The sequence below is a fragment of the Grammomys surdaster genome, unplaced genomic scaffold (assembly GCF_004785775.1).
Source record: "Grammomys surdaster isolate TR1022 unplaced genomic scaffold, NIH_TR_1.0 125807, whole genome shotgun sequence".
NCBI classification, from domain to species: domain Eukaryota; kingdom Metazoa; phylum Chordata; class Mammalia; order Rodentia; family Muridae; genus Grammomys; species Grammomys surdaster.
In genome coordinates this window covers 3,262,196-3,279,980 of record NW_021620638.1, presented here as the reverse complement: position 1 = coordinate 3,279,980, position 17,785 = coordinate 3,262,196, and the positions used below count along the sequence as shown (strand labels likewise).

The window sequence follows — 17,785 nt, the reverse complement described above, 5'->3', positions numbered from 1 at the left end:
AAGTGACTCCTGGCTCCTCAGTAGAATGTAGGAGGCATATTCGTATAGTTTGATGGGGTTTGGAGGTCTAATACTAAGGCACAAAATAAAACCTACAGAAAAACAAGAGAATCATCAGGATCGGGTGATGGAGTGTGACTTGTAAGGGTGGGCCCCATGCTTAGCAGTAGATGGCTGCACAAAACAAACTCCATGGCATCTTTGGAAGTTTTTAAATTTTTTATTTTTTTAATCTAACAGGTCTTTCATGTATACGTTGTGGGTTGCCCTGGTGCTGTTTGTATTTTGATGTTAATCCTGTTTCCTCAAGAGAGGCTGCCCCTGACGTGGTGGAGTAGATCATGTACTCAGGTGATCTCACTGAACCTTCTCTCCATTCTGACTGGTCAAATAAAAGCTAGAGCCTGTGATTGGGCAGTGGAAGGAAAAGGTGTGGGACAGGAGGACAGAGGAAGAGGAGGTGGAAGAGGATGGAGCAGAACTACACGGCCTGGAGAAGCCACAGGTAGCAAGGGGGGTCTCATAACTGGGGACTAGAGTAGTATGATAGATGTGCCCAATCTAGACATATAGCTTAAAATATAACTAAATTTTGTTTTTTATATGGGCTTATTGGGGTAAGAAATTACCACAGCATGTATATATTATTGTTTGAGTTTTGTGTTTTTATAGAATTTCCTTTGTGTGTGTAAATGGGTGCATCTCTGTGTCTGTTTTTCTTGTGATTTTTACTTGGCTGTTTTGCTTCTGGTTTGTCTTTATTTTATCATTATCCTTGAGATGCCCATTTGTATTTGTATGGATGTGGGTTGGAGGGGAAGTGGAGAGGGTCTAGGAGGAATTGGGGGAGAGGAAACTATAATCAGAATATTTTACATGAAAAAACCTATTTTCACTAAAAAACAAAAACAAAACAAAAATATTCATCTTCTTACAGAATATAAAGGCTTTGCTTTGTGAATAGAAGAGGCACATGGACTGGAGAAGGAGCACATCCAAGTGGGGAACATTTCAGGGTAGCAGATTGAGAGTGTATATGTATGGGCAGGGCTTGGAGGGTTTTTTATAAAATTGATTTAGATAAGATGAATTAAAGTACTGCTTTTCCAGCACCCCTGCCCAAACTTCTTTCTAGAAACCTGACATTCAGTTAATGCAAGATGTGTTTGGGTATTTTGTGATGGAGACTCTCCTCTGAATTTGAAATCTCACCAGCACAGCAGTATGGAGTGGCTTTCAGGGTTCACAAAGAATTCTGGGATACCACATTTGCACACATGGCAGTCTCTAGCCCTTATTTCTTCATTAAAATGGGCCTGGAAGGGGGGCTGCAAATGAGCAGCATGGAAGGCTCACACATATTTTGAATTACTTGCCAACAATATAAAAAGGGATTTTAAAGGAAAAACAAAATTTCTATGCTCTTTCGTGTACACAAGGCCTGCATGTGCAGTAGTTTGTCCAGTCACCTGGAATCAATTCTCACTGCCTCTCTGCTCACATCTGCTCGCTGTCCAAGAAGAGCTGTGAGCCTGACTTTAGACTGGGCATTCTTGCTGCTTGGTTCTGGGGCTTAAGCAGGAAATGCTAGGTAGCACAGTGGCTGTCATATTCCAAGGCCACAAAGTACAGGACAGATTTACAGCATATCTGTGTAAGGACAACAACAAAAAAAGTCTTTCATGTGGAAGGGAAAATTATCAGGAAAAGGTTATAAGCGTCCACTTGCAAGAGGAGAGAGGCAAAAATTTAGTAGCTGAGGGATCCTAATTTAGAATAGAAAGAGGCACACTCTGTACCTGCTGATACAGAATGGTAGAGGGAAAGGAAAGATTGGCCTAGTCTCCAGTCTCTTTCAGAAATGGTGAAGCATTTGGTAGATTTGCAGGAAACATTGAATGCTCAAAACGCAAAAAAGAAAAAGAAAAAAAAAAGGAGGAAGAAGCCAGAGACTTTCTTTGCACAAACATGGGTTTTAGAACAGTGCTTTTCTTAATTTGGCAGGTTTGAGTCACCTGGTAGGGCCAAGGGCACTTTTCCCAGTTAGTATGGTGCAGGGGATCTGCCTGCCTCTGCATCTGTCTCTACCGAGTCTGGGTGTGGCATCACCGCAGTGCCACTGTTTTCTGAAGCCATTCGTGTTCTCATCCAGCAGGCTTCAGGGTATAGAAAAACCTGGTGCTCAGTGTGGAAGACCGATGAGGCAGACAGTCCTGCTGAGATGGGGCTCATGAGAGAGGCCTCCCCTTCTTCCTTTCCTCCCTGCATAGGACAGGGACAAAGCTGTGACTTGGTGGGACAGGAAAGCCAGTGTGTTTTGCGATTGGGGGAGAGTTTTTTCATTGTCAGACTAGATATCTCTGTGGGAAACAGCCCTCTGACTTTTACTATTCCCATCTCTAGATTAACCAAAATCAGTTGTTAATTAGCACAGGAAGGGTTGGTTTTTATGGAAAGCCTTCCACAATTTACCTTAATACCGATCCTAAGCTGCTAGCACATACGTGCACACACACACACAGAGACACACAGTGCAATGTTGGGGAGAGTTTGGGACATGGTCAGCAATTTTACATAAATTTATCCTTTCATCATTTTTCTCCTCTATCACCTCTTTAGTTGATAACTCCTTGCTTCTCAACCCTTGGAACTAAACCTGCCCTTGTGATTGTTTAGTTTTCTTTTCTTCTCTCGCCCCCCCCCCCCATTTTTTTAAAACTCTATTACTAACAACAATCAGGGTTAAAGAGAACACTTTGGATTCTGAAATTCCATGTGCTGAGAACTGTTGGCATGGATGTCAGTTGTCCACGGAAGAGTTGAGAGAAGTTAGTCCCAGTCATATGCCCAGTGTTTTCCATGAGCTCCAATGAACATGCTTCTGGTTTTACATGAAAACAAGAAAAGAAGGTTTTTCTTTAATTATTTTCTTACTCATATAAGTTGGATAGCAAAGTACATTGCATGGTTTGCCCCACAGAAGTTTTTTCATCCAAAGAGAAGAAGTCACTGTTGGACATTTGCTAGCTGTATCTTGATTATAGGTTTGTGGGACTGGTCTCAGACATTATTGGGAAACTTTAGGAGGTTCTTAGGTATTCCTTAGTTTCTCAGCTGACTGTGCTGCTGTTTCCCTGCCTCAAAGTTTGTCTTAGACTATCTGGTGGTTTTACTGTTGCAATGGGATATGTGTTATTCTACTTGAAGAGGAGCAAAAGGTGTGTATGTGGTGAGTGGAGGCTTTCCTAGGTATTTCTTCAGCCCTCAGGCTAGCTCAGCAGGGAACGTTCCACAGTGGGAAAGATCAAGGCTGCTTCCACTCTCTTGCTCTTAGAGGAAGTTACAGGTAGTTTTGAAGATGATCTGGGGTTGGCTTGATTAGAACCACAAGAGGAATCTTCAAGGGATTCCTCAAAATGGATCAAGAAAGTTTAGTCAGAAAGCTAGGGTAAAGATTCTCTGGAGGGAGGATGAAGTAGTACCTTTTGTAGAAGTTGTCCAAGATTCAGTCAGCCCCGACACAAAATAGAGTTCAGAAAGGAATAGCAGTGATGGACAGTCAACTTAAAAGTGGCCATGCTCTGCAGAGGGAATTCTGTGACCCTGACTCTATAGAGGAAATCATCAAGGATTTAAGGAATATTGGACTTGGAAATTTTCAGGGATTCAAAAGTATGATGACTAGTTCCCACATCCAAACAGAATGCAAGGACGTGAAAAAGCAGAGATTTTTTGTGGAAATGGAATAAAAACTGTGTGAGAACAAACCTATTTTGTACATAGCATCTGGGCCCATGTGGAACTGAGGCTCAGTATACTCCAGGACAGATGTTGCTGTGATTCTTTCCCTCCCTCCCTCCCTCCCTCCCTCCCTCCCTCCCTCCCTCCCTCCCTTCCTTCCTTCCTTCCTTCCTAGTTCCATCTTGCTGTTAGCCTTGGCATTTGTGTAGCGTTCTGCTAAATAGTTGAACATATCACATATCAACATCCTCCTGCTATGATCCCTGCTTACAGAATCATCATAGGCACGAAGTGTATGTTTAAAAGAAATTGTCCAAAGCATGAAAGAAAATCCAAGAGAAACAGAAACAATCATCAGCTCTTCACATTTTCTCATAGCACAGAGTGGGTGTGCTTACCCAATAGTTCTAAAAATGGACAAACTATTGGAGAATGGAAATGTGGATTGGAAAGAGGCCCTTGCATCATGGTGATATCACTGGGCTTTATCCGATTTCTCTATGCGACAAGCTGTCCCTATCTTTATGGTTCTGCTTTAGTTTTGAGGCAGTGACTAGCAATCTTTTGCTAAGAGTCAAGCTTACAAGTCAGGAGTTTTATTTATTTATTTATTTATTTATTTATTTATTTATACCAGTATATGAAGAACAGTTATGAAAAAGACAGCCCCTTTCCAGCAGTTAAAACCTCAAATCTACCTATTTTAAAATTAGTACACTGTAAATTTCAAACCAAGCTGGAAGTTTTATAAGATAGTCATTGATTTTTCTTTTAGATTTTTCTAAAAGTCCAGCTTAGAGCTGAGGAGATGGCTTCGTAGATTTAAGCTCTCACTCAAGCATGAGGATCCTTAGAACCTATGTAAATACCAGATGGGAATGGTGTGCTGCCTGCAGCTCTAGCCTCAGAATGCAAAGATAGGCAGAGATGGGCTTCCCAGAGGAAGCCAGCCACTGAGACTAGTCATAGCTTTGAGTTCTGCTTTGACTGAGAGATTCTACTTACTAAGGTAGAAGATCTATCAAGGAAGATCCTAGACATCAACCTTGGTTCTTCACACTCATATACACACATGTGCCCATGCACCTGTACACACACATGCACCCATATACAAGTGAACACATATGCACATGCCATAAATGCATACACATGAAAATAAAAGATCAGCTAATAGAAGCAGTGCCTATCTGAGCAGACTGAGCACAGTGTAGCACAAGGGAAGGTTATCAGGCTACAAGGCTTTGACATGGCTGCTTACTTGGTTACTCTGAGCTCAGATGTGGAGTTCATCACCAACAAAGGTCGTTTGATCATTGTCAAGGGATTATCTGGGGATTCTTTGGCCCAGAGTGAGCAAGATATTTTAATACTAATTTTTAGTTCATGGAACATTGGATAGCACCTTCTGACTGTGATGTGGAGGGTTCACTATGATTCCGATCAATGTTTGTGTGATATTGTCATATAAGAAATATATTCTTGGTCTTTGTGTCCAGAGCATAGCTCCCAAAGCCCTTATAGAGTCTCAAGGAATTATAGGAACTCTATAATTCTTCTTCTAATTGTTTTTTGGTTCCCAAATATACATCAAAACTTTTTCGTATTTCTTCATTGAAAGGAACTTTTTTTTGGTCCTAATTAGGTGACTATTAGTTGATTCCTGGGTAGCTTTAGGAAAAGGTGGGTCATTAGAAAAACAAACTATGACTCAAAACAAGAGCCTCTGGGCTGGTGAGCACAACCATAAGGTGTGTGTGTGTGGGGGGGTGGCGTTTGCAGGGACAGAAGTTTCTGCACTCGTATCTTCTTGGACTTTACTCTGTGTACTTCTTACTCAGAAGCTGTATCCTTTAACGTGTGCTTCATGACGCACTGGCAAACATGTTTCCCTGAAATAAGCCATTATACCAAATCATTGAGCTGGAAAGGGATGTACTTTATAAATATGTGACTCATACGTTCCTTTTGTGATTGGGTTTTGACACAGAAGGGAAATAACTAAAAACACACCCCAAATCTATAAAGGTTGTAAGTTCAGCACTGCACAAAGTTGGATGCTTACTGATGCTGCTAGACTCTTATGCAGGGAGGGTCTACGGTTGGTATGGGCTCCTTCCTACTCAGGCTCTGCTTATGGGTGTCATTTCTTCTGCTTCCAATACATGCAAAAGAAATATTTCCCTTTCCCAAGTCTTTTATTTTGCTGATCACTCATCATTAATTGAAATGCAATTAATGTAATTGAGTTCCACTTGGCCTGTTAAATAGCTTCCTTACCAATTTCTAAAACAGTTAAGTCTTCTTTGTTCAGTAGGACCAAGTGGCCAGAGACAGCCAGTGTCTGTCTGTCCATGCAGCCTTCTCTCCATCCAACTACCATGTTGAGTATAATGCATTTGTAAGACTGCATTAGTGGAGTGGTTTTGCACTTTTATATTACATGCAATTTTTTTTCTGTATTGAATTTTAATTCCTTTTTCTTCAGGACCAAATTTTAACAGCTTACTCTACACACACACACACACACACACACACACACACATACACACACACACACACACACACCATTGCCATTGCCATTGCCATATAAGATGGGGTGTTTAAACACACAGAGAATTGAATTCAGGTAGAATTTGAATCTTTTCCTACAACAGCCATATGAGGCATTTCCTTATAAAAAAAGATGAAGAAATAATAAGATTAACTTTATCTATGAATTTATGAGACAAAGGTTTATAGTCAAATACATAGAGTTATATGTCTAGATAGATTAAAGGGCAAACTCTCTATGTCTCTATGTCAAATGTGTTGAGCCACATTTGAGACCAAGAGTGTCCCGGCCAGTTACCTGAAGGGCCTGGGCATTGTAACAGCCTTTCCGGGTGTCTCATTCCATTTCCTCCAACTCTCAACATCTTTCTAGTCTGCATTATCTATGTTGTTCAACATGCAAGCTTTATTTTCCTTTGGGGAGCATCACCCTGCATTACCAGACCTGCCCGGTCTTTGTGAAGATCCCCAGACTCTGGCTTTAACAGGTCTTTCTCTGTTCTTCACTGACACAGGCATCCCCACATTATGTCACAAGTGCCCATGCAGCGACTCGGCTTTTTAAATCCATGACTGTTGGACACTTGATTCCTGTAGGATTGCGTTCTGCATATATGTGTATACTGTCTGATTTCTTATGAAAAATTAGTAAAGGTTGTACAGAAGTGAGTAAATGATATGTAATCAGACCATTGTCCCATGCATCACTGTATGCTTCTGTTTGCATGTAACAGATATGCTGGCTTCCCTGGGAAGATATACCAATTCCACAGACCATATATACCACAACTATAGCCACTTTATTAGGGAGGCAGACTTCAGGCTTGCTTTATTTTGTGAATGGTTGTTTGGAGATGTCTGTGTGATTCCAGCCCACACAGCAGCCTCCATGTGTCACTGAAGGTGGCTCATTGTTCACTCACATGCCCACCCACAGGCATGCTCTCCTTTATTTCCTCTGACACCTACAGACAGAGTGGCAGGGGAATTGAAACACAGAGGAAAGTGGCTTGACCCTCCGGCTGAGTGCCTGTTGTTGGTTATTTCACCTCAGAGCTGTTTGCCCAGGCCTTGCAAGCTGATCAGCTTCTACCTTTGGAAGTGGCAGGTCTGACTCAGCACACCAGAATCCCCTGAAAATGAAGCCTGCTCCAAGCCTTCACTAATGCAGGGGTGTGCTGTGGGGGCCAGCTGCCCTAAGGAGTCAAATGGCCTTGAGCAGACATCATTCCAATATTGGCCTAGTAACCCTAGAAAATGAAGGAGAGAGGGAGGAAGGAGAGAAGCAAAGAGAAGAGAGGTGAGAGAGAGAGAGAGAGAGAGAGAGAGAGAGAGAGAGAGAGAGAGGTTTTGCAGTAGGCAATAAAAAGGTCACCATGATTAAATGGAGCCAGAAAGAATACTTACTGCTGACTAACTGGCCCACGCTCAAAGCTGAAGAAGAGGAGGATGAAGAGGAGGAGGAGGAAGCCTGTCGCACGGGACTTTGAGAGGTGGATGCTTGGCCATGAGCCAGGTGCAGAAGGTTGCCTTGGGTGCCTGCTTGACCCACTGATGTCTGGGAAGATTGGTGAAGCTACACAAGGGATGTAAAAACAAAATACAAAATGAATGGAACATTGTGGGAAATGCTAGGGAACGGACATTTCGTCTGGGGTTGATTCATTTTATTTTCACGAATGCAGTGTCTACTTCTTGGGAAGAGCACTATACCCAGGCAGGATTTACTTTTTGTGTATATAATATGTTGTTGCTCGCTTGACAGGCATTTTATTAGAAATTCTAAATATATTATTAATTCCCTACTTGGCTTGCCAGAATACCCAATTTTTGACATTTCTCAGCTATAGTGTGTGACTAAACTTTTTCCTGCCTGTTTACACAATTGCCACACACCTGGGAGGTTTCTCAGGCTGGTGTAGAATGAAACAACACAATTCAAATGCAAAGCTCAAACTTAAAGTTGGGTCTGTGCCCATCATTCAAAGAACTGTTAGTTTAGGGGAGGTTCCAGTTAAAGCTGGCAGCTCTGCTCTCTCGATTCCAGTTTTGGGTGTCTTAGGCAAAACTGATAACATGCTTTCTACATTTTCTAGAAGTCTGGTAATCAGAGCAAGGACAGACTATCCCATAATATATGAAGTACTCAGTTGCTACTTTTATGGGAGGCCGAGAGGGGGTTTCTCTATGTAGCAATGGGTATCCTGGAACTTGCTCTGTAGACAAGGCTGGCGTTGAACTCAGGGCTCAGGGATCTGTTTGCCTCTGCATCTGAAGTGCTGGGATTAAAGGTGTATGCCACCACAGTCAGCTTGCTACTTTCTTTCTAAAGATATTTATTTATTTATTTATTTATTTATTTATTTATTTATTTATCTCTCTGTCTCTCTGTGCGTTTGTGTGTGTTTGTGTGTCTATGCACGTGTTCATGCAGATGCCTATAGAGGGGTCAGAGCCCTTGGAGCTGAAATCACAGGCATTTGTGAGTGAACTTACATAAGTCCTGGGATCCAAATGCCAGTCTTTCTCGCAGAGCAACACATACTCTTAACAACAGAACCATCTCTCTAGCCCCTTAGCTTCTTTCTTACTCTGTGCTAGCTCCTGGGTTAAGGGTATATTCATAGCCTCTTTAACTGAATTATCACACTACTGTTGTCTCCATAGAGGGAAGCCAGGGCAGGGAGGACCTGAGGTGTAATGGTTCATCCTCCTGGTGTGAAACAGCTAGTCTTTGGACATGTGAAGTCTGGTCCTAGGGCTTGTGCCAATGATTACAATGACACAAAGAGGAACTAATTTACATTTAAAAAGTTTTTGAACTTTATGCCTTGTGTCTGTTTACTTATTACTTCTTTAAGGTCTCTCTAGGAAATTGGCTTTAAGAAGTTGCAGAATGAGAGAGGAGAAAAGTTCCACTAGGCAACCTGGAGGAGGAATCTCTCCTTTCCGGGTTGCCCTTCTAAAAAGATGTTTCAGGAGCTCAGGGCTCTAAGGAAATGGAAGGTTAGCCTTGGAAGTAGCCACCCTAGTTAGTTGTAAGCAATATTTGGTTCACACTAAAAGGCATGGCAAGGTTTTTATAAAAGTGGGGCAGCCTGGGAGCCAAATCAGAGTGGGTGGTGGACTTCGGTGGGAGCTGTCCACAGAGTGAATTAGTCTCTGACTGACATATCTAAGAGCCTTGGGCATGTCAACTCCAGTCTGTGTCTGCCTTTTCTCTGTGTGATCATTCTCCATTCAACATTTTTGAAGATACAATTTTCACATAATAAAACACACCCATTTGAAACTCAGTCTGAGGAGTCTGTCAAATGGATACACCCGTGAAGCCATCATTATAATCAAGACAGGAAGCTTTATCGTTTTGTAAAGTTTCCTCCTGCAAGCAATGTCTACCCTCAATTCTCTGCCTTGACAACCACTGCTCTGCTTTCTCTCACGATGGATTCATTTGGTATAATTCTAGAGATAGTGCCATATGACACGCCATTATTGAATCCCCCTTATTTTGCTTGGCAGACTGTTTACAGATTCATCCAGTCTGTTGGGTATTCTAGTAGTTCATTCTCTTTGATAGCAAAGTAGTAGTTTACGCCCATGATGAGTCTTCCCTTCCACAATACACACATTATACTGTTTATCCATTTTTTTTGTTGGTAGATATTTGGGTGTTTCCAGTTTGGGAATATGATCAATAATCCTTTTATAAACATTTGTGTTCAAGTCTGTGAGTCTACTTTTTTTTTTAAATGAAAGTATCTATGAGTAGAACTATACATCAAATACTGATCGTACTGTAAATTCATGTTGAACTCTCTTAAGAAATTTGAAAATCGGTGTCCATTTTATACTGACACCAGCAATGCATAAGAATTCTGGTTGCTCCTTTGTCATCATTAGTACCTTAGCTTATCAGTTTCTGAAATATTCCTATGCCTTCCTAGCCATTCCAGAAGTTTTAGTAAGGGGTGACCCTAGAAACACACTTAAAGCTATTTTCCATTGTGCTCCTTCCCTCTGTAGTGGTTAATGACAACTTCCATACGCACTAGATATTCCTGCACAGCACATATGCCTCTTATGTCTATGATAAGTACAGGATGGGCCCATATGGCCTCTAAACATCAGAATCTAGATGCCTACTTGCTCCCCAATGAAACTGCTTGCAGTTACTATTTAAGTGATCACCCCTGTTACTTAGATATTCTCAATAAAGTGTTGACTGTGAGCCAAAGGTGGTCATAACTGACAAGAGGAATACTGAGTGATAAGCATCAAACAGCTGCCTAAGGTAATTAGCCAATTTGCTGAGCACATAATCAACAATTAAATCCAGCAAATTTTATGTTGTAGGGCTGCCTAGTAAAGATTAAATCCATTTTAATTTGCTTCATAAATTGTGATAGATATTTCACATCAATCTTCACCTCTAACCTATTGAGTTGTCTTTCCAAAGACTGATGTAGGGCAAATATGTTTACAGGTTTGAGATACTGGTCAGGAGGAAGTTCTCTGGCTTCTCATTCCATTAATAGTTCATTGTCTCTGGCTGTGATAGAGTGTCATGCAGGAACTGGACAGGACTATAATCCAGTTGAAATATTTCTTCTGTAGACATTATGGGAAAGAAAAGGATTGCCATACTGCAATGTCACTTAGGAATCATGAAGGCAAGCTGGGGTTTGTGGATAATTTGATTCAGAAGAAAAAATTCAAAAGGAAAACAAGCTAATATTTTAGAAGAACTTGCTCCAGATGTGTACAATTAACGAGAAAGAGTAATCTAAGATTTGTAGGAATTTTATATATTTTTCCTCAAAAAACAAAACAAAACAAAACAAAACAAACAAACAAACAAACCCAGCCATTTGTTAAGGGCATTGAGTTTCTTTCCTGAGTTCTGCCAGACAGTTAAACAAAAATGTATAAGAATTCTTAAAGGCTTCGAACTTGTAAAAAATTGAATAGATTATAATGGCATCTTTTTTCCTGATTCCAGTAGCCAGTGTGGGCATTTGGATGCTAATTTCAGAAGGGCTGTGAGCTCAGAGGGAGCTGTGTGGTGTGATAGCTACTCAGCTCCTCCCAATGCTCTTTCCTCAGAAAAAGAGAACATTGATGGCACCATAGCATTTACCTCTGTGCAGCTAGTTAATGTCAATGTGACAAAAGTTAGAGTCAAGTGAGAAGGAGAGACCTCAATTGAGAAAATGCTCCCAACCAGACTACTCTGTGGACAAGACTTGGAACATTTTATTGTTTTGTGTTGAATGGTAGGAGGACCCAGTCCACTGTGGGTGATGCCACTCTGGGTTGTTGTTGGTCTCGGGTGCTATAAGAAAGCAAGCTGAAAAAGCCATGGGGAGCAAACCAGTAACCAGCATTCCTCCATGGCCTCTGCTTTGGTTCATGCTTTGAGTTCCTGCCTTGAGTTTTCTGGATGATGGATTATAATTAAGGCAAAATAAACTCTTTCCTCCCCAAGTTGCTTTTGGTCATGATGTTTCCTCAGAGCAATAGAAGCCTAAGTAAGACCTATCTTCTACTCAGCAGACAGCAATGCTTTCAGATGAACAGGGAACTGTCTTGGATACTTGAGATTTAATGATTTGGGATATATTAATTTTTTAAAAATTATGCTTAAACTATATTTACAGAAGGAGAAGGAGAGGGAGGAGGAAGAAGAGTAGGAGGAGAAAGAGGAGGAAGAGGAGAAGGAGGACAAGAAAAAGGTGGCAGAGATTTAAGCTATTTTGTGAAAGAACTCTGTGACTCCATATAAAGATTTAATACATTTAAAAGCAGTATTAGGAAAATATATAATTTAATTTAACCATGTTGCTTTTTAAGATACTGACAATGTAAAAAACCTTGCATTGCCTAAATATTGGCAAAGAACCCTAAAGCACAGGAATTAAAATAGTTTCAGAGAAGGAAGGGGAGGCCATAAATAACTCGAAGCACACACCTAACGATAGCTCTCTTTGTTGGATATTGATGGTGTTTTGTAGATGAGGCAGCAGATTCCTGAAGAGAAAGTGACTGGCCTGGGACAAAACAAGAGCTCACTAGCCATGAGTCCCTGAGAACAGATTGCACGTCAGTACTGCTCCTTCAGTGCAGGGCCAAAAGTTGGCAAGTCAGAAAACAGGATCCATGATTGGCAGTGTGAGAACCAGTGAGGTGTCTGACAGAGCTGCCAATCTCTAGAGTAGATCTATCCACTTGGACACACCCCACTTACATTTCTGTCCTAATAAGGAGTTTAAAATATTTTTCTAGTTTAGATATTATTCTCTACAGGCCCACATGTCTTTAAAAGTTTATACTTTTAAGAACAACAAGATACTGTTGGGTAACTGGTATCACCTGAGGACACATTAGAGATGGAACAGATTGTCCTCTGTTTGATAGAATTAATTCTGGTGCCTATAGTACTCCAAAGTTACTTTATTTGGTGGTGTCCTTTTATGTAATAAAATTCTCTGTTTGCTCACTGCACTTGCATGACGCTTCCTAAAGGAGCTGTAGTTTACTTGTATCTGAGCTCATGTAATCACTTCCTTGGCCTTTTGGTGCTGTGAGCCAGGTGCATGCAGGTAGGCTGAGCGCATGGGGAGTGAGGATATGAGGAAAGTCAGGGTCAGTCCTTGTTAGTTACAGGAGGCCTCACATCTGTCTCACACATGAGATGGCCAACAGGGAGACAAGACTCAGAATCACCTGACCCCTCATACTACTTCCCACAGGCTGGCTTCATGGGATTGCTTACACTCATTGGCACTGCCAGGGTGTTTCATATATTCAACAAAGAAAGACTGAAATAGCAGTATCTTAGACATATTTGTGTATGTGTGTGTGTGATATTTTTTCCACATGGCTGGTTCCTTGTATCTTGCCTTTGTGATCGTTAATAGTGTTTTAGATTCTGGAATAAAACATCTTCCATTAATTCCATGATAATATAAAAAGTATGGGTGGCAAGTGTCTTGGAAAATGAAAGAAACGTGAGTATGCTCATCAAATTGGAAAAAGGATTGCATAGAAACAGTAAAATTCATACAGGGAAGTTCATGTGGGAAGAACAATCTCCAAACCTATAAAGGCCAGTGAAGGATGTCTGACCCATGCACATGTACAAGAGTGGCAAAGTCAAGGTGGAATCCCTGAGGGATGAGAGAGAGGTGGGGAGGGAAGCATCTTGCTTTTACCAGACATTGTGAGGATGTGAGGGAGTAAGGAGTTAGAACAAGGGGATTTAGTGGAGCTTTCCAAGTGCAGGCAGGAGAGCATCCCCAAACAACTGAGGAACTGCAGCCAGAGCTCAGCAGGGACACACAAGGGAATGTGAGTTAGATTTTAAGTTCAGGATTGAAACAAGAGTTCTGTGCAGCTGAGATACTGAGGTGAGAGATCATGGGGAGGAGAAGAAGCTGATGTAGAGAAGATAGCACTGGGCATCCTGACAAATTCTAGAGTATATTGAAAAGCCACAGAGTATCTGGGCTGGGTGTCTTCAAGGATGGCTCTGGAGTGTCTAGGATGGTGAAATAGAATTCAGCAGCTATGAACACACTGACTGATCTTTCCTAGGCTAGGTTGGATTTATGTGGATGAGACTGAGTTAAGCTGGTCTCTGTCTTTCAGATGTTGATTTGGGATGATAAATAGTTTGAGGAAAGAAAGCTGAGGTGAGGGAGTGACAGGGGGTGAATCATAGAGAAGGGCTGGTTCCCCAAATCCCACAGGATGCTGTTGGTTAGGGAATTTGGGCCAAGATATTTCAGAGCACATGCTGTACGGAGAACACTGACAAATTGATAAGCACTTTCTAATCTGCTGTCTGACTGGAATAGCCACCAAGCTCAAATTTTCATAAAGAATCTTGCAGTGAAGATCATCAACTCTGAGACCACAGACATGATAAAAAATGTGAAGGCCAAAGAAGGACTCCTCCTCATGAGCAAAGGCTGTTCTTTGCTGATAACTAGCTGGAACATGGGCAGACTTTGACTACAATGTTCAAAAAGTTTTGCCTTTCATCTTGGGTTGAGACTTTATGGTGGTGCTGGGGAAAAAAAGCAACCTGACACTACTAACCAGCTTTTATTTTTTTGTCCTGAGTATCACAGAACCCTGGTCTTCTGAAAAATGCTTGCAAGTACTGGAAGAATTGAGTCAGGCTTTAAGCAGAAGCAAGAGGGCAGTGGGCTTGATTATTGCTGGTATAACAGCTTTAATTGCTAGCACCACTGCTTTTGCAGTTGCTTTGACATCAGAAGTTAAGACAGCTGCTTTTGTTATTCATTTAGCAAAAAATGTTACAAATTGTGTTGAATATACAAGAGGATTTAGATAGGCATTTGGAAGAAGGATTGATGCTCTTTATCCTATTGAAATTATTGGAAGAAAGTTCAGAGTTTAAGAGTAAGGAGCCATCTTGAGTGTCATGCCAAATACCATAGAATTTGTGTTAGTTCTAAAATTTACAGTGATAGCCATTATAATTAGGAAAAAGTTTAAAAGACACTTGTAGTGTATCTGGCATAATTCTAATATCTCTCTAGATGCTTTAACTTTGCATAGTGAGCTTAAGAATTTAAAGAATGCTGCTCTGCTGAGTGATGATGTGGCAGATACTGCTGACAAAATTACCCATGGCCTGAGGTCAGTATTTCTATTTTGGTCAAGCTTCAAGAATGGCATATATAGCTTGATCATGCTAGCCCTTTTTGTCCTGGGAATACTTTTACTCCTGCCCATCGTGTTAAAGTTTGTCTTTAACAGCATCGACATGTTGGCAGCCAAAGTACATGGCTTGAACCAGAAAACGGACCCCCAGACAGACTTATTAAATTAACAAGCTAGCAAGCCAAGGACCAGTAAGATTCTGCACAGAGCCTTACTAACCTAAGACCGAAGTGCATTGCTTTTGATAATGCATATTCTATGATGTGTAAGGAAGGCATTCTTGTCAGAACCTAAGACAGGCTCAGTCTTGTTTATGAAATAAAAAAGGGGGTGAGGCAAAGAACTTTTGGAGCTGCCTGGCAAGAATCTGACATTGGCCAAGGGCAAGGAAATGGGCTTCAGGCAGGAATTTGACATTAGGCTAGAACAAAGAAGTAATTTCAGGGAGGAATCCAAATTTTAGGATAGAACAAGGAAGTAAGCTTCAGACATGAAAATTATTTTGGATTAAGACAGGGGAGATGGCTCAGATATTTTGGTCATCCTAATAAGCCCCTAGAAACAGTGATCACTGAAGTGCTCATGGAATTTTGTTTATCATCTTGCTTGTTCTTTGACTATTTGTGTTTATTGTCTTGCTTGTTCCTTGACTATTTCATCTATTGTATAGCTAGTTCTTCAACCTAGAACTGACCTTAACTACATGCATGTAATTAGAATGGTGTAAAAGCAAAAAGGAGGAGGGGGATGGGATAGGGGGGTTCTAGGGAGGGAAAATGGGGAAAGAGGAAAGCATCTGAAATGTAAATAAATAAAATGTTCAATTAAAAACCCTAAAGATCAGTCATAGCCAAAAAAACCCAAAACAAAACAAAACAAACAAACAAACAAACAAACAAAAAACCAAGTTTAAGCATAAGAGCAGCAAGGCTTAAGTTGGCTGTCCTGAAATACTTCAAGGTGGATATAATGTCAGAATTAGTCTTGTCAGTCAAGAATGGCCTTCAGATGAATGTGGTACTGAAGATTTCACAGCCAGACATGTTAACAGCCAATTCTGTGGCAAGTGTGTTCATCAAAACAGAAGACATGAGTAATTGTGTGAGTTAATAAAAACACAATAACTGAAAGGGGAAAAAAGTATTTCTGATAAACAAGAGCATTTTTGTATTTATTTGAGAAAAAAAGAAAGGATAATTGCCTGGCATTTTAAGAGAACTGAGTTGTCTAAGCTGCTTCCTATCAGCTTTCTGATAGAATTGAATGTTCAGAAGAAAACTCCAAAATCTTTACTTGGAAGGAAATCTCTTAGTATCGTATTAAAGTTGGTGTTTTACTGTATAGGTTGAAGAAACATTTGCTTTTCAAATTTAGCTTGTAAGACAAAATTTTCCCTTAACATTTGCTAGAGTTTAGTCAAAGGAAAAAAAAACCCACCCAGAGAAAACGATGGCTTATGAAGGACTCATGAATTCAGTCACAGGACAAACCTGTGATTGGGAGCTGTTCTCTGACCCAAATGAGTCTTCAAAGTTGGGGGCAGCCGAAAAATCTGGGGCAGGAAACAAAAGGTTGCTTTTGAACTCCATTAAATCCTTTAGTTTTTATATGTAAAGCACTTTATCTGGCTCTTTTTCCCATCTTCTTCTTTATGTTCTTGCCTTATTTATCAGAATTTTCTGGTCTGGTAGGTTCTATGGAGCTTTATTTAGGACTATTGGATACTGATAAACTCTTAAAAAAATATTGTTTGTATTTCAGACAGTAACTTGATAGGCTCTTCCTGATCAGAGTGCTAGAGACTCCAATTTTAGATCTTAGTCATGTCCTTTTAGTCAGGGTTAGGCAGGGTTAAGCTTAACCTGTGGTTAGAACTATTTAAAAATTCAAGTGACCCACTCCAGTGCATCTGACATGAGAGCTTTATACTTTAACATGGGTTTCCTTTTGTGTAGGGGTTAGAGACTCTCCCCCTGAAATCTATGACATACTTTACTGTCAGAATCACATTCTTTTGAGATCCAGCATTTGTCATAAATCACTCAAAAGAATAAATTGAGAAGCTTCTTATTGAATGATAGAAATCCTTTAGTTTTAGTACTTGTACATATTATAGTTCTTCAATGCAAAGGATAATATTTAAAGAAAAATCAAAGACAACTGTTGCCATACCTCTGATGTTAAAGCTTTTTGAGTTTGATTGGGAGTGTTTTGATGCTTGCAATCATAGCTATTGCCCTTAGTACTCAAGCTTGCATATCTATCAATGACTTGCACAAACCGTGCCTAACTTCATGCTTCAAAGTGTTTCAATTACAGCTAATGCAGAGACAAACTCCTCTATCTTTACTACTCCCCTGATAGTTGGGAATTAGCTCACCTTGGTTCCCTCAGCTTTTCCAGGAGCAGAAGAAGCTTGTTGTCTGCTATGACCTGGGGGATGAGGCTGACCTTCCCCACAATCTTTTCAGTCATGATTTTGAATTCTGAGTATGCACATGCATATGTGACAGATGCATGCACATATTCTTGCCAAGGACATCTCCCCTATTTGGGATGCTAGTTGTGATGGACATGAGTTTGCCAGGTTGTAACAGTGGAGTACCACCTCTTTCCTCAGTAGTTGTGAGGTTTCATTCCAGGGGAGACAAGTATAGTTTAAGAAAGCTCTGGAAGAGACTGTGGAAATATTGCTGACAACTAATACAAGCAGAGTTGAAAAGTGGCTGCATTCCTTGATCAGGCCCTTTGTCTTTATCCACCTTAGAAGTCGAAGATGAGTGAGAACAACTTTACATCA

General features: G+C 40.7%; 1 protein-coding gene across 1 annotated transcript in view; it reads right to left on the bottom strand.

Moving 5' to 3' along the window:
- Pou6f2 (POU class 6 homeobox 2) overlaps nucleotides 1–17,785 on the bottom strand; it is a 368,585-nt gene that overhangs the window by 5,325 nt on the left and 345,475 nt on the right. The window contains exon 7 of the mRNA XM_028789291.1: nucleotides 7,699–7,867. Within this exon, the coding sequence (XP_028645124.1) occupies nucleotides 7,699–7,867 (169 nt within the window). The remainder of the gene's footprint in view (nucleotides 1–7,698; nucleotides 7,868–17,785) is intronic.